This window comes from Rhinolophus hipposideros, assembly GCF_964194185.1.
Source record: "Rhinolophus hipposideros genome assembly, chromosome: 3".
Lineage (NCBI taxonomy): Eukaryota > Metazoa > Chordata > Mammalia > Chiroptera > Rhinolophidae > Rhinolophus > Rhinolophus hipposideros.
Genome location: NC_138049.1, coordinates 103,249,517 through 103,272,923, shown reverse-complemented (window position 1 = coordinate 103,272,923; position 23,407 = coordinate 103,249,517). Strand labels below are relative to the sequence as shown.

General features: G+C 38.1%; 1 protein-coding gene and 1 long non-coding RNA gene across 8 annotated transcripts in view; one reads left to right on the top strand and one right to left on the bottom strand.

Annotated features, from left to right (window-relative positions):
* LOC308496035 overlaps positions 1 to 12,428 on the top strand; it is a 39,890-nt gene extending 27,462 nt beyond the window's left edge. Inside the window, exons 3-5 of the long non-coding RNA XR_013993092.1 lie at positions 73 to 142; positions 6,131 to 6,275; positions 8,471 to 12,428. This is a non-coding gene — a long non-coding RNA (uncharacterized lncRNA). The remainder of the gene's footprint in view (positions 1 to 72; positions 143 to 6,130; positions 6,276 to 8,470) is intronic.
* The window catches only part of FKBP5 (FKBP prolyl isomerase 5), a 96,540-nt gene that overhangs the window by 51,437 nt on the left and 21,696 nt on the right, over positions 1 to 23,407 (bottom strand). For 4 of the 7 annotated variants that reach the window (XR_013993091.1, XM_081044584.1, XM_081044587.1 and 1 more), the window contains one exon: positions 1,717 to 1,842. Coding sequence is in view for 6 of the 7 variants with exons in the window: in XM_081044584.1 (XP_080900710.1) it covers positions 1,717 to 1,821 (105 nt within the window). In the remaining variant the exon portion in view is untranslated. Of the gene's footprint in view, positions 1 to 1,716; positions 1,843 to 5,251; positions 5,300 to 6,228; positions 6,314 to 8,263; positions 8,396 to 23,407 lie in introns of those variants that run through there. The other 3 variants (XM_081044588.1, XM_081044586.1, XM_081044585.1) reach the window with 3 other exon arrangements.

Here is a 23,407-nt window from a genome sequence, read left to right as displayed (position 1 = left end):
GGGCGGCTACCAGGGGGGCAGACGCCGCCCACACCAGCAAGGATACCGCGCTATCACTTCTTGTTTCTCCAGCAGGATGAACTTGTGCCCACATCTGCAGATGCCTTAAGGACACAATCTAATCTCAACTCATTCGAAAAATGTAAGCTCCACAATGTAATTTTATCTTGCTGGGCTAGTTATTGACTTCAGACCTACCTTGGTCTTTTTAAAATATATATATATATGACCGTTAATAAGAGAGGTTACCTAGGTGAGACACTGCTAAATGTTCTGTGTAATCCCGGTAACTGTGAGGTAGGTAGTAGTAGTATTCCAGTTTTACAAATGAGAAAACTTCCTCACAGGTGGGTTAAATGAATTGCCCTAGGTCACACAGTCAGTAGACCTATTTAATCTTAACCAAAAGCCCCACTGAGAAACTTGAGGCTCCAGAGAGTGATAAATGATCTGATGTAAAGGGCTTGCAATCCCAGAAAGTTTCTTACAAGCCGAAAAACCTTAGTTTATGCCACAGGACAACCAGCGCCTGAGGCAATCTATGACTGTGCTCTCTATACGGGTGCTCTGAAAAGATGAAAGAGAAGGGAGCCGCTGAGGACATGCTGCAATTTCCACTATCTCTAACAGCATTCCAGAGTTTGGGATGAGGAATTCATACAGCTAAAGGCTGACAAGCCCTCTGAAGGAAGACAGCATGATATAAACCAATACCATAAAACCCTTATTCTGTAGTTACAAGTCTCCACAATTTGGCTTGGAACCCAGCAAGCTAATATAAAACATGTATATTCAGAAAAGATTCGGGCACAGAAAAAAGGCTTTCACATAAGCAACATTAGACAAAACAAACTGAAAAATTCTCATTTGCTACTGCGACACAAGGAAATATTAAAACTCAACTTAGTGGTAATAATATTTAGAAAGTGTAAGATAATCTTTTCAGCAAAAAAAAATTAATTCTACAAAATTTGTATGTATAACAACAGTGTAGGAGAAATAACTTAATATGACCAAAGCCATTTAACCTCTCTCAGTTTCAGTTTATTCGTTTATATAGAATACAAATATACATTTTCCATATATAAATAGAAGAATCAAGAGGTGCTCCGATGGTCTCACCAGAGCATTGTGAGATACATAAAAAACACATGTAAAAATGATTAACTACAGAGTGAAAAAAATATAATGTGTTTTAAAAGGAGGAAAGCTAATTCAAAAGTGATATATTCTCTGATGAAACCGCAACAAATATCTTCACTGTACAGGTACACTATTTGTACATAAAAACAAATCCTTTTGAACTTTGCGAGTTAGCTTTTCTTTTTCCTTAAAAAAAAAAAAAACCAAAACATAGTCTTTTGAATTGTCTTTGGCTAGCTTTAATGTACTTAAATACACTATTAAAATAAAAACCCATTTATACACTCTGAGAATAGGGAGGCTAGCCTTTTGGATCAGACATAACTGGGACCTGACCCCCAGATCTGGGCAAGTAAATTTACCTAGCTAGCTGGGCCTCTGTGCACCATCTATATCTGGGATTAAAAATAAACCTCAAGATAGGAGATGAAATGAGAATTTAGCTGTAGTGTCTGGTACTTAGTAAGCCCTAACAAATGTTGTCCACCTCCAGCCCCCACCCTCAAAACCAGATTTTTACAATCTTTCCAGATTGCAAATGTCTCTCCATGTCATTCACCCCTATGGCCTCACCTTTAATACTCCCCTATCCTTTTTGATGGTGATATCCTCTCCCTGTGCAGCGACAGCTGCTGCCGGGCTTTCTCCATTGTTCTTGGCACCTTCATCAGTAGTCATTGTCTTTTATAAGTAGATAACCTACGGAGAAGACACACCATTTTAGGGAAAATATCACTTCTTTATGCATCTTAAAATGCTCCTAGGAACTGAGCTTTGCCTTCCTAAGATTTATTTAGGGGCAATAAGGTTAAACTTTGAAAATGAAAACAAAAACATTTGCTATGAGCATGTGTTGATGTCATGAGGCATGTAAATAAAACATCCAACTCTTCAATTTCCCATCCAGCTCTAGTCCCAAATTAGACAGCAGTATAAGTCAGGTTTGGTGGTGATTATATTCCTTAACATAATTACACATTCAGAAGTAGTCCTTTCAGAACTTTGAAAATGTCTTTTTCGTACAGCCATATTCTTGACAGAGAAGCAAGAACCTATCAGGTGATCGGATAAAAGGAAGAACATATCACTGTGGTAAACAGAACAGGCTTTGGAATCTGACAGACCCCTGTGCCAGCTGTAGCAATATCTATTTGACATGTGCAAACTGACTGAGTCTCATTGAGCCTCAGTTTCACATCTGTAAAATGGACATAGTACATTGTTCATAGTTATTGAGAGGCATTAATAAGATAACATATGTTAAGAGATTAGCACAGAATCACATTTAAAAAGGTAAGCATTTATTATGATTATTATTAGGTCTTCTATAAGGCCACATTTTCCATTTCCTGCTCAAAAATATCTACAGAACGAAGCATCTCCCCTAGCTTGAGAATCAAGGTCCTTCACAACCTGATCCTAACCTATCTTCCAGGTCTAGCTTCCACTCCTTTCTTTTACTGTATTTAATTGTTTTTATTGGGGAATATTGGGGAACAGTGTGTTTCTCCAGGGCCCATCAGCCCCAAGTCGTCCTTCAATCTAGTTATGGAGGGCGCAGCTCACTGGCCCATGTGGGAATCGAATTGGCAACCCTATTGCTCAGAGCTCATGCTCTAACCAACTGAGCCATCCAGCCGCCCCCTTTTTACTGTTTTTCATGCAGCTCATGTTCTAGCCAAATCAGACCCATTCCTCTTCCATAACAAGCCCTGTGCTTTCCCACCTCCACGCTTTTGGTCATTCTTGTTCTTCCCCAAACATTCTCCCCCCTCCAATGTGACCTCTAGCATACCAACCTTGACCTTATACTTAGAGGTTGTCTAACCTTTTCTGTACTTCCCTAGCTTTTCCCTTGATTTTTTTTGTCTTTAATATATTCATAAGAAAACAGACTTATTGGATTTAAAAGATCCTTGAGAAGCAAAGACCATGCTTTGTTTATGTTGATATTTTCTAGAACGCCTCTTTTAGGTTGGTAAGACGAAAAGGACAAGGAATTTGGAGCTCCGTACAGCTATTTTAACTTCTTATAAACCTTTTCCTCAACCTGCGTAATTAGAATAACAATAATATCTGCTTTCACAGTGTGATCCTATATATTAAATGGTGTAACGTATATTTTAAAAGCATACTATGCCAGTGTTAGCTGTATTATCAGGCACCCGAATGACTAATGCTACCAAAGGCTAATCAATAGATGAGACAAACACAGGTCCCTGGCCACTGCCTTGGTGCTCTCCTCCTTAACCAGGGAAAGTCAAGAACCACTTCTACAGCTGTTCCACAGTGGCTACTGATGGACATAAGGCTCCTGAAGTCTCCTGCTGGACCTTCTTGTCTACACAGTAAAACACAGCTACTTTACACTTGTGAAAAATGACATCGATACAACTGACAAAGAGACAACTAAAACACATATTGTAGTGTTTGAACTCATTTCCAATTGACCTAAATTTACTTCATTTATCAAGAAAGACACAAGTCAAATTTTGCTGTGCCCAAAATAATCTTCAAAAAGAACACCAAAATCCAGGGGCTAAGCCCCTTTGCTTTATTTTCTAGTACAGTTTATGCCAAACACAGAAAGCCAAATGCTGGCCTCAGGATAAGGCAAAGTCCAGAACAAAGTGTTCTCAAACAAACAACATCCAAAATTATGTATCTAGTTGTATGTAATCCTGGGCTAGACAATTAGGAAAATTAGATGAACAGGATTGATTCCTAGCTTCTAGAAACCTACCATTAATAACAGACTTCTCTGATGCATAGAAACTTGTAGAAGGCACCTCAAAAAAGGGGGTATGGGAAGAGAGCTTTTAAATATTTTGGAGGTCATGGACTGTACCCTTGGAAAAATACACACACACACACACACACACACAAATGTCCTCAGGGCTTCACAGATACACTGACATCCATCAACAGACCCCTGGGGAAACCCTGAATTAAATCAATAAACAAATGAAATCCACCAGGTGAAATGTTATTAGGGAATAGGACAGCCACCTGGTCTCGAATCATGAACGTCCAGATTACTCCTTACTAAAAAAGGAAAAAGGGCTTTCCTATGAAGTGATTTGACAGATGACCCCTCAACACAAGTGATCTGAATTATGACCAAACTCTACATCACCAATAATAATATAAACTGATATTGCCTCCTGATGTGAAACATCTTGTTTCCCCCAAAATAAGACCTAGCTAGATCACTTCCGATGCGTCTTTTGGATCAAAAATTAATATAAGACCCGGCCAGGTCTTGTATAGTATAGTATAATATCACATAATATGATACCAGGTCTTACATTAATTTTTGCTCCAAAAGATGCATTAGAGCTGATTGTCCGGCTAGGTCTTATTTTCGGGGAAACACAGTAATAAAAAGAATACATGGGGGTGGCCGGATGGCTCAGTTGGTTAGAGTGCAAGCTCTGAACAACAAGGTTGCCGGTTCAATTCCCACATGGGATGGTGGACTGCACCCCCTGCAACTAAGATTGAAAACAGCGACTGGACGCGGAGCTGAGCTGTGCCCTCCACAACTAGACTGAAGGACAACGACTTGGGGCTGACGAGCCCTGGAGAAGCACACTGTTCCCCAATATTCCCCAATAAAATTTATTTATAAAAAAAAACAAAAAAAAACATACATGTATGTGGTAGTCCTACCAAAAATGTTTAACCTGAAACTAATCAAGAATAAAACACAAAATTAGGTTGTGGAACATTCTACAAGACTACTTACTGGCTTAGACTCCTCATAATGTCCGTGTTATAAAAGACCAAAAAAAGAAAAGAAAGGAAAAGAAAAGACAGAGGGGTCTGTTCTAGTTTAAAGGAGACTAAAGAGACACAACAACCAAATGCAATGTGTGGTCCTTGGCTGGATACTGGATTAGGGGAACAAAAAGTTATAAAAGTACATTTTTGAGAGAATTAAAAAAATTTGGAAAAACAGACTGTACATTTGATTATTATTACTGCATAATGTTAGTATTCTGGAGTGTGATATAGTGCTGTGGTTTTACGTAGAATGATATCCTCATTCTTAGGAGATATATGCTGAAGTATTTAGAGGTGAGATGTTAGGATGTCTGCCACTTACTTTCCAATCATTTGGGAGAGCATGTGCAACCACAAATATCACAAAAACCTAAAAACAAAGCATTGAGAAAGCACGACTACAACACATCCAAAGGCAATGACTTTCTTTTCAATGCTCATCATTTGGGAGTCAGCTAAATTTTTTAACAAAAATATTGTCAATCAAAAAAACATTTTATTTTTTGGTTCTAACCCAGACCTTTGGAAACAATGGCTTTCTAAAATTCAAATAAATCGGAAACTTGTATAAATTGATTTGCTACCTTTATAATTCCCATTTGATAATGGAATTTACTCTTCATTTTTGGTTCTAATACTTCAAGGGATGCAAGTAATCTTTGTAACTCAAAGAATGGTTCTGAGTAGTATAGAGTCCATATGAAAAGGGGCATGAATAATTAAGAAGGAAAGATAAAAACAAGAACACAAATTTTTGAACTTTTAAAGGCAGATAAGGGGGCAGCCAGTTGGCTCAGTTGGTTAGAGCGCAGTGCTGTCAATAACAAGGTTGCTGGTTCGATCCCCACATGGGCTACTGTGAGCTGCGCCCTCCACAACTAGATGGAAACAACTGTGTGACTTGGAGCTGATGGGTCCTGGAAAAACACACTTAAATAAATAAAAGTTAAAAAAAAAAAAGGCAGATAAATCTGGAAGAATAAAAAAATAAACTGAACTTTACAGTATTTCTCCTTAATTCCAATTATGGCATTTGGTGGTATGGATTTTTGTAAACAAACAAATTTTAAAAAACCACACCTTTTCCTTTGATCTCGTGTAACATAAAAGGCAGTGAGAACAGACAATTCCTAAAAGCCTGTAAGACACATTGAGAAAGTTCTTTTCATAAAAGAGCTTTTTCTTCTTTCCTATACCTTAGGTTTATTCTGGATTTAAAATCAGTATGTAGCTATGGATATTAAGCTACGATAAAACTCACTGTTCTGAATTGTCTAAAGGAGTGAAATTGCTACCCACCACATCAGAGAGGGAACGCACAGTTCCTTCCGTTACGGACATGCCAGGTAAGTACACACTCTCCCAAGTGCTACTCAGCAAACACCTGAGATGCAACAGGAAAATGAGAATACACTTAAAATTTCATCAACAGTGTACTGAAAACTCCAGTTTACATAACTAAATTGTCATATTCCCCCAAATGAGAAGTCATTTTAAAGCTCTGTCCTCTAATTCCCCATGTATATTACTTACTGTGTTGTTCTTTTTGTTAAAATATAGATACTTTGCACCAGGCTATCCCACTATCTAACAGGATGCTTTTCAGAAAGAAGACAAAAAAGAATATAGGAACTGGCTACTTTGTTAGAAGCACAGAAAATTATAGCACCATTCTTTCTTTCTAAGTACCACAGATATCTGGGCCATAAATGCTTTCAGCCTCCCAAAACTAAAACACAAAAGAAAAAAAACACAAGGAAGGAGGTATACCGAGGGCTTATACTTGAATGCAATATAAGTGCATCTTAATTTTGAAAATATCCATGCGAGGATGAACTGGAAAGCCCTCATTTACTTTCAAGCGCAGGCCTCTCTCAAACAATCAAGACCAGTAACGCAGGAATGCCAGGAAAGTTATCTATTTGTAGACAAGACATACATACAAAAAAGAGATGAATATGCACACAGAGGAAATAAGACCTAATATAAACACAGACAATTCAACTATATGAAATACACTATATTTATTTACCTACTTTCCTTCAGTTAATTTCCTTCCTCCACACGGGGGTGGGGAATAGGGAGATGACGGACAATATTCCTATACATGCTCATACACTTATTTGTTCTCCTCTTAAAAAGAAAGCTGCAGGAAGATATATAAATGGCCAGTGAGCACACGAAAAGATGCTCAACATCATCAGTCATAAGGGACACGAGAATCAAAATCACGATGAGACACCACACCCATTCGCATGGCTATTATCAAAAAAGGAAAAATGAGAAGTGTCGGTGAGGGTGTAGAGAAACTGGAACCCTCATGCACTGCTGATGGCAAAGCCAATGGCACAGATTCCGTGGAACGATTTGGTGGTTCCTGAAAATGTCAAACATAGAATTACCACATAATCCACCGATTCCACGCCTAGGTATACACCCAAAAGAAGTGAGAGCAGACTCAAACACACACTGTACTCCAGTGGTCATAGCAGCAGCATACACAACAGCCAAAAGGTGTAAACAATCCAAGTGCCCGTAAACCGAATATGGTGTTGTGTATGTATGTATTATATATTATTATTAAAACGAGTATTATTCAGCCGTAAAAAGGAATGAAATTCTGACACACGCTACAACATGGGTAAACCTTGAAACGGTGGTGCTCAGTGAAATAAGCCAGACACTGAAGAACAAACACTGTATGACTCCACTTATATAAAGGACCTAGAATAGGCAAATTCAGAGACAGAAAGCAGAACAGAGATTGCCAAGGGCTGCGGGAGGGAAAAGAGAGAGTAACAGTTGTTTAATAGATACATTGTTTTTCTGTATTGTTTGGGAAGATGTCAAAGTTCTGAAGAATAGTGGTGACAACTGCACAACAGTATGAACGTACTTACTTAATGCCACTAATTTGTTCATTTAGAAATGGTTAAAATGGTAAACTTTGTTATATACGTTTTATCACAAAACAAAAAGAAGTCAGTCACTCACCCTGAGCAGCCAGAAGTTAACTGAACAGACTGGGCAGCCAGACTTCACTTCTCTCTTTCATCCTCCCACCTTGCCCTTAGCGGAGGGCGCCTTTCACATGCCCAGTGTGCTGCCCAAGCTCTGGGTCGAGCCTCTAGCAGCGAAGCCTCGAAGCCTCGAAGCCTCGAAGATGTCCAGTCACGGAAACAGGAGAGGAAAGAGAATCCTAAATGGAACTACCACTTTATCGCTACAATTGCCTCCTTCATTGCATCTCTTTGCTAAACGCACTTTTCCTCTCAGTATATGAGTTCCAGAGTCCTTCTTGGGTACTTTCTGGACTTTATGGGTTGCCTCTTACCTCTCCCAGCTAGCTGTGGCCGGCTCCACACCAACTCAGGACACCCACTGGCTCAACGGCGTACCTGATATATATCGCTGTTAGAGTTGTGGGACTGCTAACAATTCTCAGTATCCTCTTCTCCAGTTCTTCCTTAAAAATAAAATCTCTACTTTTTAATTGGACATGAAGCTTCCCAGAATAAAGTCCCAATTTCCTTTCTTGCAGCTAAGTGTGGTTATGTGACTAGTTCTGGCCAATGGAATGTAAGGAAAATATATCCACAAAGGATTGAATAGCCAGCTCAGGTCGGAAGAAAACTGTAAGAAGGGGACATCTGAGTTGAGAAGCTGAAAGGAACCATTCACCTATTCAGACAACAAATATCTACTGAGCACCTACAATGTGCAGGAACGGTTCCGGGCAATGGAGATACTGCAGTAAACAACAGAGAACAATTTATATCTCCATGGAACTTACATTCTGACAAGAGGAAAAGACAGCAGGAGTCTCTACTACTTGTTCATGGTTTTCATAGAAAATTAAATTTTGACCTGGGCCACAGTGATAGACTATCAACTTGGGTTGATTCATGAGGGCCAAGCAGTTTGATTCTAAGTCTGTTGATGATTTGTAAGAACGGGCCAACAAGGTAACATATGACAAAGGCCTGTAAACGCTGTATAGGCGGACGTGTCCCATTCATTTTGGTACCCCACCGCTTAATACTGTAAGTGAACAGCATACAAGAGGCACTTGATAAACACTGAAATGCACTGTGGTTTTCAAAAGCAGTCAACAGAAAGGTCGTAAAATATACACTAGACACTATACAATTGGACACTATAAGGAATCAGTGCTGAAACTCCCTATTACCAGTTGACCATATTCCTTCTCTAAATTAACTCTGAAAAATCTAATCTGGAGAATTACACAGAACCTGAGTGTTCAACTATAAAAGCAAAAATAACATTCTGTTCTAATCAGAGGGGTGGTAATTAAGAAAACCCTAGCATAATATGTCTTTGAAGTGCACTGCAAGTATATGTCTGTGCATACATACGAGTACACCTAGATTTATCTTATGAATCGTATCAGTTTGGCTTAAACACGGGCAGTCAAGAACAGAGGACCACACCTAGCTGCCAGTCTCTGAGTACAGTCGTCCCCCCCTTACCTGTGGTTTTGCTTTCCATGGTCAACTATGGTCTGAAAACAGTACATGGAAAATTTCAGAAACAATTCACAGGTTTTAAATTTTGTGCTGCTCTGAGTCGGTGATGAAATCTCGCGCCACTTGCTGCATCCTGCCCGGGACGTGAATCATCCCTTTGTCCACGTACATGCGACCCACCCACCTATTCTTCACTACTGCAGTATCTTGGTTATCAGGCCGACCACCTCAGGATCAGAGCCCCAAAGCACAAGAGCAGTGATGCTGGTAATTTGGATACACCAGAGAGAAACCTTAAAGTGCTTCTTTTAAGTAAAAAGCTAAGCTATTTTGAGAGAGAGACCACATTCACATAACTTTTACTACAGTATATTGTTATAACTGTTCTATTTTATTATTTTTGTTAATCTCTTACTGTGCCTAATATATAAATTAACATTTATCATAGGTAGGTATGTATAGGAAAAAACAGTATATGTAGGCTTAGTATTATCTGTGGTTTCAGACATTACACATTAACTAGGAGGAAGAGATGGCTCAGAGAGCTGGAATGCAGAAGGAAGAAACCTGGCATAAAGGTTCAATGTAACATTGCACCCTCTTCAAGTATTGCCTCACCAAAGCACAATAATATAAATTAAGCAGATTTAAATCATGGCTTCACGAGGTCCATTACATGTCCAGGAGAAAAAGTGTACAAGAACAGCCTTTGGGGTCTGCGAACAAACCCTTATGTAGAAGGAACAAAACCTTGGCCACTTCAATTCCTACCAGAAAAGTAGAAAAGGAAGGAAGGAGGATGGGGATGAGGAGAGAGATGGAAGACTGCTGCTCTGGAGTCTGGCTGGCACAGGGTTTTGAGAACAAGTGGATGTTCCATTACAGGAAGAGATTCAGTGTTTGGGGAGAAGTCTAGAGAAAAATGGAATTTATAAGGCTACAACATACTAGGAAGGAATAAATAAAGAAAATTCAGTTTTGATGTGTTCCTACCATTTCCCAAACCCCTCCATTTTCAGTTGGTATCTTCCCGTGTGCAAATCTAGTTAGTGACCAGAGAAGTCTGTTAGTATGACTTATTCTACCTCCTCTATGTCAGGCTCCTCGGGCCTTTCAAGGTGACAAGTTAATCTCATAAATTAATCATGTTGACTAAGAAAAAGATTCGTCTATCTCCCTCAGTAAACACCCTCTTTAAAGTGACTCAGATATTTCACAATTTCAGAACAAATTCCTAATTAAAGGGCATATGGGGTAGAGCACTGACCCATGCCTGAATCTAAACTCTGATCTATTGGTAACTACAGCTGTGGCATCTCTGACCCTCACTCCGTTTTGCTCTCCATCTATAAATTTCAGGGGGTTAGAACAGAATGATATCTAAGGCTTATTCCTACTCTAATGTTTTATATTTAGAATTACTTTTTAATGAATAAATACATGTTTTACTTTATGGAAAAATGAGGTTTGATATGTGTAAGGGAAAACAATTCTCAAGGATGGAAAAAGTTATTTTGGTATTACAGAGTTCACTTTCCATTGCAACCCTCTGGCAAAACATTGTTAATTTTGAGCTTTACCCTCTTACACACTGTATTGGTTGGTTTCCTATAGCTGCCGTAACAAATGGCCACAAACTTACTGACCTAAGTAATGCACATTTATTATCTCACAGTTCTGGAAGCCAGAAGCTGGAACTGGGTCTCACTGGGCTGAGATCAAAGTGTTAACAGGGCTGCGTTCCTTCTGGAGGCTCTAGAAGAGAATCGTTTCGTTGCATTTTCCAGATTCTAGAGGCCAACCAAATTCCTCAGCTCCTGACCCCAGTCCTCCATTTTCAAAGCCAGCAGTGCTGCATCTCTCTGATCACTTTTCTCCCTCGTATCTCCCTCTCACCACAGCCAGGAAAGTTTCTCTGCTTCCCTAAGTTTCTTAAGAATCCACGTGATTATGTTAGGTCCATTTGAATAACTCAGGATAATCTCCTCATCTAAAAGTCTCAGGCATTAATCACATCTAGAAAGTCCCCTCTACTCTGTAAGGTAACATATTAACCAATTCCAGTGATTCAGATGTGGACATCTTTGAGGAGCCATTATTCTACCTATCACACATACGTAGTCATCCAATCTAGCTCGTAAGCATTTCTCCCAAGCTTAGAATTCTGTTGACTTCCTCCATTTTATACTTAGCGCTCTACAACATTCTTTCCCTTCTCTCCTTTATTTATCAACCAGTTGGAGAACAATGTTCCACAATTAAATGTAACATTTGATATCTATCATTCTGAAAATTCCTTCAGAATTTCAGAAAGCCCAAATTGGAACATTCATTTAGTCTCTCAATTTTGTAGTAAGTTAAAAATTTTAAGTAAACTTGATCTACGCATTGCATGTTTTCCCACCTCATCAAACTTAATCACTGAAAACAATTTTAAAAAATTATTCTGAGTCCTTTACGTGATTTTTGAACTTTGAGCAGCATGTTATAAATGCTGAAGAAAATGAGTGTATACATATTTTACATATTTAGTGACATGTATTTAACATACAATAAACTGCACATATGTAAAGTATACAATTTGTTAAGTTTTGACATACGTAGTGCGTATATATATACATATGTATGTATATATATATATACACATATCCATAAAGCCATCACTACAATCAAGATAAAGAATGTTTGTCACTCACGAAAGTTTCCTTGTGTCCCTTTATAATTCATCCCTTACCACCTCATGTCTCCAGGCAATCGATGACCTGCTTTCTGAATAGTTGTATTTTATAGAATTTCATATAAATGGAATTATGTCTTTTTTCCCTGGCTTCTTTCTCTTATTGTTATTATACTGAGAATCAAACACATTGTTCTGTGTATCAATAGTTCATTCCTTTTTATTGCTGAGTTCTATTCCATTGTTTGGAAAGAGCATTGTTTATTTACCTACTGATGCCTTTGTTTTTTAATTTTTGCCTTTTACGAATAAAGCTGCTGTGAGTATTCAGATACAAATCTTTATGGTCATATACATTCATTTCTCTTGGATAAATGCCTAGGAGTGGAATGGCTAAGTCACAGGGTAAGTGTACATTCTGGGTCTTTAAGAAAGTGCCAAACTGTTTTCCAGAGTGGCTGTACCATTTCTGCATTCCTGCCAGAAGTATATGAGTTTAGTGGCTCCCCATCCTCACCAACACTTGGTACTGTAAGCCTTTTTAACTAAAGACATTCTAACGTATTCAGTGGTATCTTGTGGTTTTAATTTGCATTTCCCCAGTGACTAATGATGTTGACCGTCTTTTCATGTACTTATTTGCCATCCATGTAGCTTCTTTGGTGAAGGGTCTCGTTCAAATATTTGTCTATTTTTTACCAGGTTGTTTTCTTGAGTTTTGACAGTTCCTTATATATTCTGAATACAAGTCTTTAATCAGAGAGGAATTTTGAGAATATTTTCTCCCAGTCTGTGGCTTGCCCTTTTAGTCTCTTAAAGGTGACTTTCAAAAAGATGTTCTTAATATTGATATAGTCCAATTTATCTTTTTTCTTCTGTAAATTATGCTTTTGGTCTTATGTTCTCAAAATTTTTAGCAAATCCAAAGTCACAAATATTTTCTTCTAGAAATTTTATAGATTTGGGCTTTAGATTTTTGTCTATGATCAATTTTGACTTAATTTTTACATACATGTATGATGCAAGGTATGGATTCAGTTTTTTGTATATGAATATCAAATTGTTCTACCACCATCTGTTTAAAGACTTTTTTCCACATGACTGCCTTGGCACCATACTCAAAACTTGACCATATTTTTTTCTGGACTCTTCTTTTCCATGGTTGTATCTATTTATCTTCATACCAACACCATTGTTTTGATTACTTAGCTATAATAACTTTTAGAAATCAGATAGTGTTAAGTCATCAAAGTTCTTCATCAAAATTGTTTTGGCTATTCTAGGTCCTTTGCATTTCCATAAAGATTTTAAAACCAGTTTGTGACTTTCTACAAATTGACAGCTGGGATTTTGATTGGGATTGAACTGAATCTGTATCTGTAGAGAAAACTGACAATATTGAGTCCTCCAATCCTTGAACACAATATTCATTTATTTAGGTTTTCTTTAATTTCTCTCAGTAATATTTTATAGCTTCTAGTGTAGAGGTCTTACATATCTTTTATGAAATTTACCGTTAGGTATTATTTTACTCTAAGTGGTATTCTTTTAAAATTTCAACTTCTGACTATTCATTTGCTAGTATATAGAAACACAATTGACTTTTCTATATTGGTCTTGTACCCTGCAATTTTGCTAAGCGTACTTAATTGTTCTAGTAGCTTTTTTGGAGAAATTACAGGCAATCATGTCATCTGCGAATAACGTTTTACTTCTTCCCTGGCAATTTGGATGTCTTTTCTTTCTTTTTCTTATCTGACTGCACTGGGTAGAAAGTCCAGCACCATGCTGAATAGAAGTGGTGATGGTGGACATCTTGCCTTGTTCCTGATCTTAGAGAGAAAGGATTCCGTTTTTCAGCATTAAGTATGATTTCAGACGAGACGGGTATGTGCAGGGCGGTATGGCTGTAGACATGATTTCAGATATTGATTTTACAAAGATGCTCTTTGTCAGATTGAAGAAGTTCCCTTCTATTCCCAGTTTGTTGTTGTTTTTTAATCAGCAATGCATTTTAGATTTTGTTGAATGCTTTTTCTGCATCTACTGAGTTGGTCATATGGTTTCCCTTTTGCACTCTGTTAACATGGTAAATGATGCTGATTTTCAAATGTTGAACGAATCTTGCATTCCTGGGACAAATTCCATTTGTTCATTGCATTTTATCCTTTTTAGAATGTTGTTGGAATCAATTTGGTTCCAAAATTTTGTTAAGAATTTTGCAACTGCATTCATGAGGGATATTTGGCTGTAATATATTTTTTTTGCAATGTATTTGTCTGGTTTCAGTATCAGAATAATACCAGTGTCATGAAATGAGTTAAGAAGTATTCCCTCCTCATCAATTTTATGGAGTAATTTGTATGAAGTTGGTATTATGACTTTCTAAAACGTTTGGTAGAATTCATCAGGGAAATCATTTGGACCCAGAGTTTTCTTTGGGGGAATTCAATTTCTTTAACAGATATATGCTTACTCAGGTTATTAGTTTCTTTTTAAGTGAGCTTTGTTATTTTGCTTCTTTCAAAGAATTTTCCCATTTCATCTAAGTGTCTAATGTATTGGCATAAAGTAAGTCATATAATTCTCTTATTTATCATTTTAATAACTATTGGATCTGCAGCTTTACCAACTCTTGCATTCCTGACATTGGTAACTTGTGTCTTCTCTTTTTTTCCTGATCCACCAGGCTATTATCAATTGTATTGGTCTTCTCAAAGAGCCAGGTTTTGATTTCATCGACTTTCTCTATTATTTCCCTGTTTTCTATTTTAGTGGTGTTTGGCTTTTACCTTTAACTCATTTCTTCTGCTTACTTTGTTTCTTCTTTTTTAGTTCCTTAAGGTAGAAGCTGAGGACAATGGTTTGCAACTTCACTTCTCTAATATAAGCATTTGGTGCTATAAATTTTCCGCTGAGCACTTGCATTAGCTGTATCCCACAAATTTCATGTTGTGTTTTCATTTTCAATCCGTACAAAATATGTTCTAAATTCATCTTTGACTTTTTTTTCTTTGACCCATGAGTTTCTTTAAAGTGTGTTAGTTTCTAACTAGTTAGGGAATTTCCAGATATCTTTGTTATTGATTTTTTATTTAGTTCCCTTTTAGTCAAATGACATACTTTTTATAAGTGATTTTAAGTTTATTGACATTATTTTCTGGACCAAAATGTGGTCCATATTAGTAAATGTTCTGTGTGCAATTAAACAGAATGTACATTCTGTTGTAATGGGTAGAATGTCATATAAATGTCAATTAGTCAATTGGTTCATGGTGTTATTAGATCTTCTAAATTATTACTGACCTTGTTTGTCAACTTGTTCTATAAATTATTGAGAGATCCAACTATAATTGTGGATCTGTTTCTCCTTTCAGTTCTATCAGTTTCTGATTCATGCATTTTTGAATCAGAATATTTATGCATAAATATTTATGCACTGTTATTAGGTGCATAAATATTTAGAACTATTAATTCCACTTGATGAATTGACTACTTTATCATTATGAAATGACTCTCTTTATTCCTGATAATAATCTTTGTTCTAAAATCTACTTTGTCTAAAATTTAGTTATTCCAACTTTCTTTATTAGTATTAGCATGGAATATTCTTTTCCAACCTTTCACTTTTGGCCTATTTGTACCTCAATATGTATACTAGGTTTCTTGTAAGCAGCATACAGTTGAGTCTTGCTTTTATATCCAATCTACTAAGCTCTACCTTTTAACTGGGTTTATATTTTTGTATAATTGATGTGATTATTGCTATAATGTAGTATACATCTAACATCTTGCTATTTGTTTTCTGTTTGTCACATCTGTTCTTTGTTCCCTTTTCCTTTTTCTTAGATCTTGGAGTTTACAAGTTTTATCAAATTTGGAAATTTTTGGCCATTTTAAAAAACATTCTTGGTACTCCCCTCCACAAGACTATAATTACATATATATTAGGCCACCTGAAAATGCCTCACAGCTCATTAATGCTCTATTCATTTATTCCTAATTTTTATTTCTCCTCTGAGTTTTATTTTGGATATTTTGTATTGCTATGGCTTCAAGTTTGCTGATCTTTTCTCCTGCACTGTCTAATTTGCTGTAAATCCCATATCGTATATTTTTCATCTCCCACATTGTTGTTTTCATCTCTAGATGTCCAATTTGGGTCTTTTAAATATATTTCATATTTATTTAACATTCTCAGTCTTTCCTTTACTTTGGTGAAAATATGGAATATAGTCATAAACTGTTTTAATATCTTTGTCTATCATCTCTATCATTTCTGGGTCTGTTTTTATTTATTTATTTTCTTCCTCATGTGCTGTATTTTGCCTGTTTCATTCCAAGTCTGATATTTTGACTGGAGGCCAAATGTGAATTTTACCTTGATGAGATATTTTCATATAAACATAAATATTGAGCTTTGTTCTGGGATGCAGTTATCTGGAAAGAGTTTGATCCTTTTGAGGCCTGTTTTTAAGCTTTGTGAGAAAGGATCAGAGCAGTCTTTTGTTTAGAGCTTCATTTGCCCCATTGCTGAGGCAATAATACCCTTCTAAATACTCAACCCAATATCCTGTGACTTATGAGGTTTTCTCTCTTTGGCTAGTGGGAACACAAACTATTCTCAATCCTGATAAAGAATGGGGTGGGGGGATTCCCTCTAATCCTTTTGGGTGATTCTTTCTCAGCTTTGGGTGGTTTCCACACACCACGTGCACTTAGCAGTACTCATCTGAAGACTTAAGGGGACACTCTGCAGACCTCTGGAGTCTCGCCTTGTGCAGCTCTCTCTTCTCCAAACTCCAGTTAGCCACCTTGGCCTCCGCAACCCACGGAGACTGCTGGGCTCTGCCTGTTCCCCTTCCTCACCCTGCAGCCTGGAAACTCTCCAGGTAAGGTTCATCTGTCTCTGCTTTCTTGGGGATCAGTGTCCTGTGCTGCCTGTTGTTCAGTGTTTGAAACTTCATATATTTTTTCTGGGGTTTTTGTTTGTTACATGATTACAGCCAAGAGAGTAAATTGAATCTCTGTTATTCCATCTTGGGTGGAAGCACAAGTCCATGAGTACATTTTTAAGTCAGAATAAGAGAGACACACAGTAAAAAAGACACGACTATTATGAATTGAGTTCCAAGTGGGGAAAAGTATCTGACAAAACAAACACTGTTTAGAAAAAATTTTGACAGTCTGAAATTTGAAGGGTATAGTTTTTCCATGACACTACAAAAGTCAAAGCCTGTAATTAATAATAATAACTCTCTCTCCTTAAATGGCAGGTATTTTATTTTAAAACAGCAGTCAAAACAATGGTTTTGTGCATATTTCTGGAAATATGGATAATTGCAGTATCTTTTTTTCTTTAATCTATATAAGAAATTATTTTAAACCTTACAAAAAATTGTGATTTTACATTTCTAAAGGCCATTAATAAATATATCATTTTCTTTTTAAATCTACGTTTAAAGCTCTTTTCCCCCTTTTAATTAATTCAACTGAAAAATACACAGTGGACATCATCTTAATAGTTCTAAGTCATAACGCTACAAAAGTTGGCTTCTGGTTGACAGTTTTGTATTGTTTTTAATTTTGTTATTACTTTCAGGTGTACAAAACAACATGCTGATTAGACATTTGCACCCCTCACAAAGTGTCACCCCCCCCAAGTCTACTACCCCTCTGTCATCATCCACAGCTATTACAGTACCATTCACTATATGCCCTTTGCTGTACTTAACATCTCATGTCTATCTATCTATAATTACAGTTGACATTCGATATTATTTTAGATTAGCTTCAGGCGTACAGCGCAGTGGTTGGGCATTTATATAATCTATGAAGCGATTCCCCCGTTAAGTCTAGTACCCACCTGACACCCTACATAGTCTTCACAACATTATTGATTATATTCCCCATATTGTATTTCACATCCCCGTGCCTATTTTGTGACTACCAATCTGTACTTTCTAATCCCTTCACCTTTCTCACCCATCCTCCCAAAACCCTTCCATCTAGCAACCATCAGTTTGTTCTCTGTTTCTGAGTCTATTTGTTTTGTTTGCTCATTTATTCTGTTCTTCAGATTCCACATGTAAGTGAGATTGTATGGTATTTGTCTTTCTCAGTCTGACTTATTCACTTAGCATTATTATCTTCTAGGCCCATCCATGTTGTTGCCAATGGTAAGATTTCATTCTCTTTTATGGCAGAGTAATATACTCCATTGTATAAATGTACAATTTCTTTATCCAATTGTCTACTGATGGGCATTTTGGTTGTTGACACTGGTATTAATAGTCTTTAGCAGGTCTATAAAACTTGCTTTTGTTTCGGAACAAATCTCAAATGGGCACCTATAATATGCAAAACCTATAAAGCATTTCAATGTACTGAGATTTTAACACCGCTTAAACTAGAAAGAATACGTACTCTATAGTGGCACTTACAAACAAATATGAATAGCAGTTTGTCACCAAGCCACATGGCTTGCTTCTCTGTATGCCTATTTAAAGTTTTAACTAAACTAGCCCTAGCACCACCTGCAGATCTCTGAACTTAAAGAACATAGGATTTCATAAGAAAACAGCATATACAGATGTAAAAAATTGATAGAAATACAACAGGGGCAGAGAAGACAGTAAAGAGCTCTGCCTGGATGACTTCCTTTTCCTCCTTTGAAAATCACTTTCCATCAAAGTGGCTTCTGTGGCTCAGACTGCATTGTCTGGCTCCTTGCCCTCACGCGGCTCAACCACCATTCATTCCATTTATCAACGGCAACTGTATGAGTTAGCCAGATTCCCAAAATTTCATCTAAAAATGAAAATTTCACTAAGGAAATTTCTGAGGAAAGTCCTAAGCTAGGGTGTGAGGGAGGACTTTCAATGGAGAATGAGAAGGCTGGGAAGAAACTGAGGGAAACTCATTGAAGAGAAAGAATTCAGGGAGCTGAGTGTTAAATCTGAGACTGGCTCACTCTAATCGTAACCTTATACCTCAGCTCCTCACCTTCATGTACTCTTCCTGGAAAGTCAAGTAAGTCTGGTTTCTATCTACAGAGCAAAAGGCTGCCTCTTGAGTTAAAAAATTATTCTACTGACTGCAGCCACTGTCCCTGCCGCCGCCGCTGCCACCACTCAGCAGAGGCAACAAAATGCTCAGATCCTCTTACTCCGTACACCTCCGAGCACAATCTCCAGGATTCCCCAAAACCTGGTCTCTTGGCTCAGTGAGGACCTGGCAAGCTAGAGGGCAATCACAACAGAAAACTCCAAGGAGGGCTGAAAAACCCTCAAGACCGTTTCAGGAACTCAAACCAGTGTAGCCCAGATGAATACACCAAGCACCCACGATTCATGTCAACGAATTACACAGCAGTGGTGACCCAGAGAGAGACCCCAAGACCCCCCTGGCTATTAGGAAACACCAGATGAGATGCGCCACCTTCTCACCACCCCCCCCCAAGGTCTCCACTGCAAAAGCCACCCCCTCCTAATCCACTCTAGAAGGAGGCTAGCTAGGAATAAAATGTGATTTCTTCCTGGGGGAAAAATATTAATCGATTAGCCAAAACTTAGTTAAAATTTTAAAATTATAAATGCAATTAATTATATTACAGAAATTTTGGGAAAGAAAGAAAGGAAAAAATAATTCACTATAATCCAAATATTACAAGTTAGGGGTACTTTTTAAAAAAATACATTTTATTTTTTAGAGCAGTTTTAGGTTCACAGCAAAATTGAGGAAAACAGTTAAAAGAACCTTGAAAAGAATAAAGTTGGGAAGATGCACCCTTGAGAGTTCTAAAACTTATGAGAAAGCTAGAGTAATCAAGTCACATGGTACTTGGATAAGGACACACAGATCAACGGAATTGAGAGCTGAGAAATAAACTCTTACACTTATGGCCAACTGATATTTGAAAAGGGTGCCAAGACAATTCAGTGGAGGAACGGATAGTCTTTTTCAACAAATGGTACTGGGAAAACTGGATCTCCACATGCAACAGATTACAAAGTTGGACACCATTCTTCATACCATATATAAAAAGTAACTCAAGGGCCGGTCGGTGGCTCAGGCAGTTGGAACTCCAGGCTCCTAACACCGAAGGCTGCCGGTTCCATTCCCACATGGGCCAGTGGGCTCTCAACCACAAGGTTGCCGGTTCAATTCCTCGAGTCCCACAAGGGATGGTGGGCTGCGCCCCCTGCGATTAGAAACAGCAACTGGAGACCTGGAGCTGAGCTGCGCCCTCCACAACTAGGATTGAAAGGACAACAACTTGACGTGGAAAAAGTCCTGGAAGTACACACTGTTCCCCAATAAAGTCCTGTTCCCCTTCCCCAATAAAATCTTTAAAAAAAAAAATGCAACTCAAAATGGATCGAAGACCTTAATGGAAGAGCTAAAACCATCAAATTCTTACAAGAAGACAGAGAGGTAAATAAATCTCCATTGACCTTGGATTAGGCAATGGTTTCTTATGTGAAACTGAAAGCACAAGCAACAAAGAAAACTGATAAATTAGACATCAAGAAAATGAAAAACTTTTGTGCTTCAAAGGACACCATCAATGAGAAAGTGAAAAGAGAACACATAGGATGAAAGAAAAATTTTACAAATTATATACCGGATAAGAGGATTGTATCTACAACATATTAAGAATGCCTACAACTCAATAATAAAAAGATAACCCAGTTAAAAAATGACATTTCTCGGGCCGGCCCGGTGGCTCAGGCAGTTGGAGCACCATGCTCCTAACTCCGAAGGCTGCCAGTTCCATTCCCACATGGGCCAGTGGGCTCTCAACCACAAGGTTGCCGGTTCAATTCCTCAAGTCCCGTAAGGGATGGTGGGCTGTGCCCCCTGCAACTAGAAACAGCAACTGGAGACTTGGAGCTGAGCTGCACCCTCCACAACTAAGACTGAAAGGGCAACAACTTGACTTGGAAAAAAAGGCCTAGAAGTACACACTGTTCCCCAATAAAGTCCTGTTCCCCTTCCCCAATAAAAAAAAAAAAAAAAATCTTTAAAAAAAAAAAAAGACATTTCTCCAAAGAAGATACACAAACGGCTAATAAGCACATGAAAAGATGCTCAACATCATTGGTCATTAGAGAAACTACATTAGAGATACTACTCGCCTTGGATTTGAGATACTAAAATCCAAGAGAGTGAGTATCCATTCCTCTTGGGGTTCTGTGAACTAAATTAAGTAATGCACATCAAGGGCTTTGCACAGTGCTTGTCACACAGTAAACTTTCAGTATTAGGAGTAGTGGTAGCTGTTATAATTGTCATTCTAATTTGTATCATTTTCTTAAGATGATTTTCAGAAGTGGTGTCACTGAGTCAAAAACCATGAACATTTACGTGTCTGAATCCATTTTGCCAAACTACATTTCAAAGGGGGTGCACTAAGTTGTGGTGCCACTAGTAAACACGAGGGGAGAACGGGGGTAACCATGCCACCATCAACATTATGCTCTAGTACATTTATTTTGTTAATTCAACAGGTGTCCCACTTTGTACATTTTTGCTGCTTTTGGCCCTCTGCAGCTTGAAACCCAATAGTTTTCCAATTATTCTATAAATCCCATACACCATGAATACCTACTGAACGTGAAACCTGCTCAAGATCCTACACTAGGGGCTACAATGGAAGCTGAAATGAGCAAGGCCAAAGATTTTGCACGAAAGTAGGCAAAGAAACATTGTAATTCAAGATAACTATGATTAAGGATAAAAGAGCTACAAAGTATTTATAAGGGTAAGGAAAAGACGGCAGTTTATAAAGTAAGGAAAAGATGGCAGTTTGAGCTGGTTCTTGAAGAATGGGCGTAGTTTCACCTGGCAAGGGTAAGAGTAAAATCAAAGCTGGTTAAAAGAACACAGCACATTCCAAGACTACGAGGCTGGAGTGCGAAGTGGCTAGGGGAGGGGATGGTGGGAGAACAAGGCACAGGACACTCCAAAGAGCACAAAGAGGACCCTTGAAAACAGAGCCAATGACTGTGTGAGCTGAGGGGGAGGGTTTCTTTACAGGCAAACAGCATGCAGAACGACACGAAGACACGCGAACCATGGGGACCCATCCAGGGAACGGCATGTCATCCAATTGGCTAAAGCGGGAAGCACACAGATGACGCTAGAGCAACAGGCAGAAGACTGGCTGTGAAGGGCCTCGTGAGCCAAAACAAAGCATCTGAACTTTATTCCAAAGGAAATAGAGAACTGAAGCATTTTAGAGAAAAGAAGTGACAATCGGACTGACTTTAAAAAAAAAAAATTACTCCAGCAACACTCTAACGGCTTCCCGTCTCATACGGTATAAAATCCAACGTCCTTCTTATGTTTAAACCCTATAGCCAATCTGGCTCTGTCTGAAATTATAATATTTCCTATTGCTCCTCTCACTCACGCTGCTTTTGCTACACAGGCCTTCTTGCTGCACCCTGCAAAATGGCCCTCCTCGGGACTCTTGCACTTACTTACCATTCCCTCCTGCCTGGAACTCTTCCCTCAAATGGCCAGTTTGCTCCCTCACTTCCTTTAGGTCTCTGTTCAAATACTTTCTTATCAGAGAGGGCTTCCCTATCACCCACTATAAAAGAGCAAGAAATGACAGCAATCAGCCCTACCATGTTTTCCCCGCCACTTACCACCTAGCACATACTTATTTGCTTGCCCATTGCCTGTCTCTCCTTACTTACTAGAATGTAAGTTGCACAACGGATGCTCTCGATAACCATGATCCAGGAACCATTACTGCCATTTCCAGATGGTAAAATTAAGGGACATAACAGTCAAGTGAACCATGGAACCAGGTGGAATGACTCCTGAGCCTGCACTCCTAACCGTTTCCCAAACCGACTCTCTAGTAGTGTCACAGGTCCCTGACTTGATTCTAGATCACTTCCTGTGAACAGGCTCCATCTTGACAAGTACCAAGACAGTAAAAATTCTAAACTTACATTATGTCCTCCTAAGGAGACATGGATTATTGTAATTTGTTATTAGTCAAGTTTCAAAAGCCAGGAAACATCTTTTAAATGACCAATTAAAATACACAAAGTATCTGGACTTTTATCTATCCAACAATAAGCTGTATTTTTTCTTGTTTAAGACCTACAGATACCAAAACAAGATGAAAAGTTTTATCAAAGTAGAAGAAACATAGTATATGACACCAAAACTATTTTTCCAAGACCTTTTTACAAATAAATATTCAACTTCAGGAATAAAATTGACTCCATCTTTAAAATAACCTGTCAAAATTTTCTGAGGTATCGCTACCAAAGGAAGAAAGAACATGTTT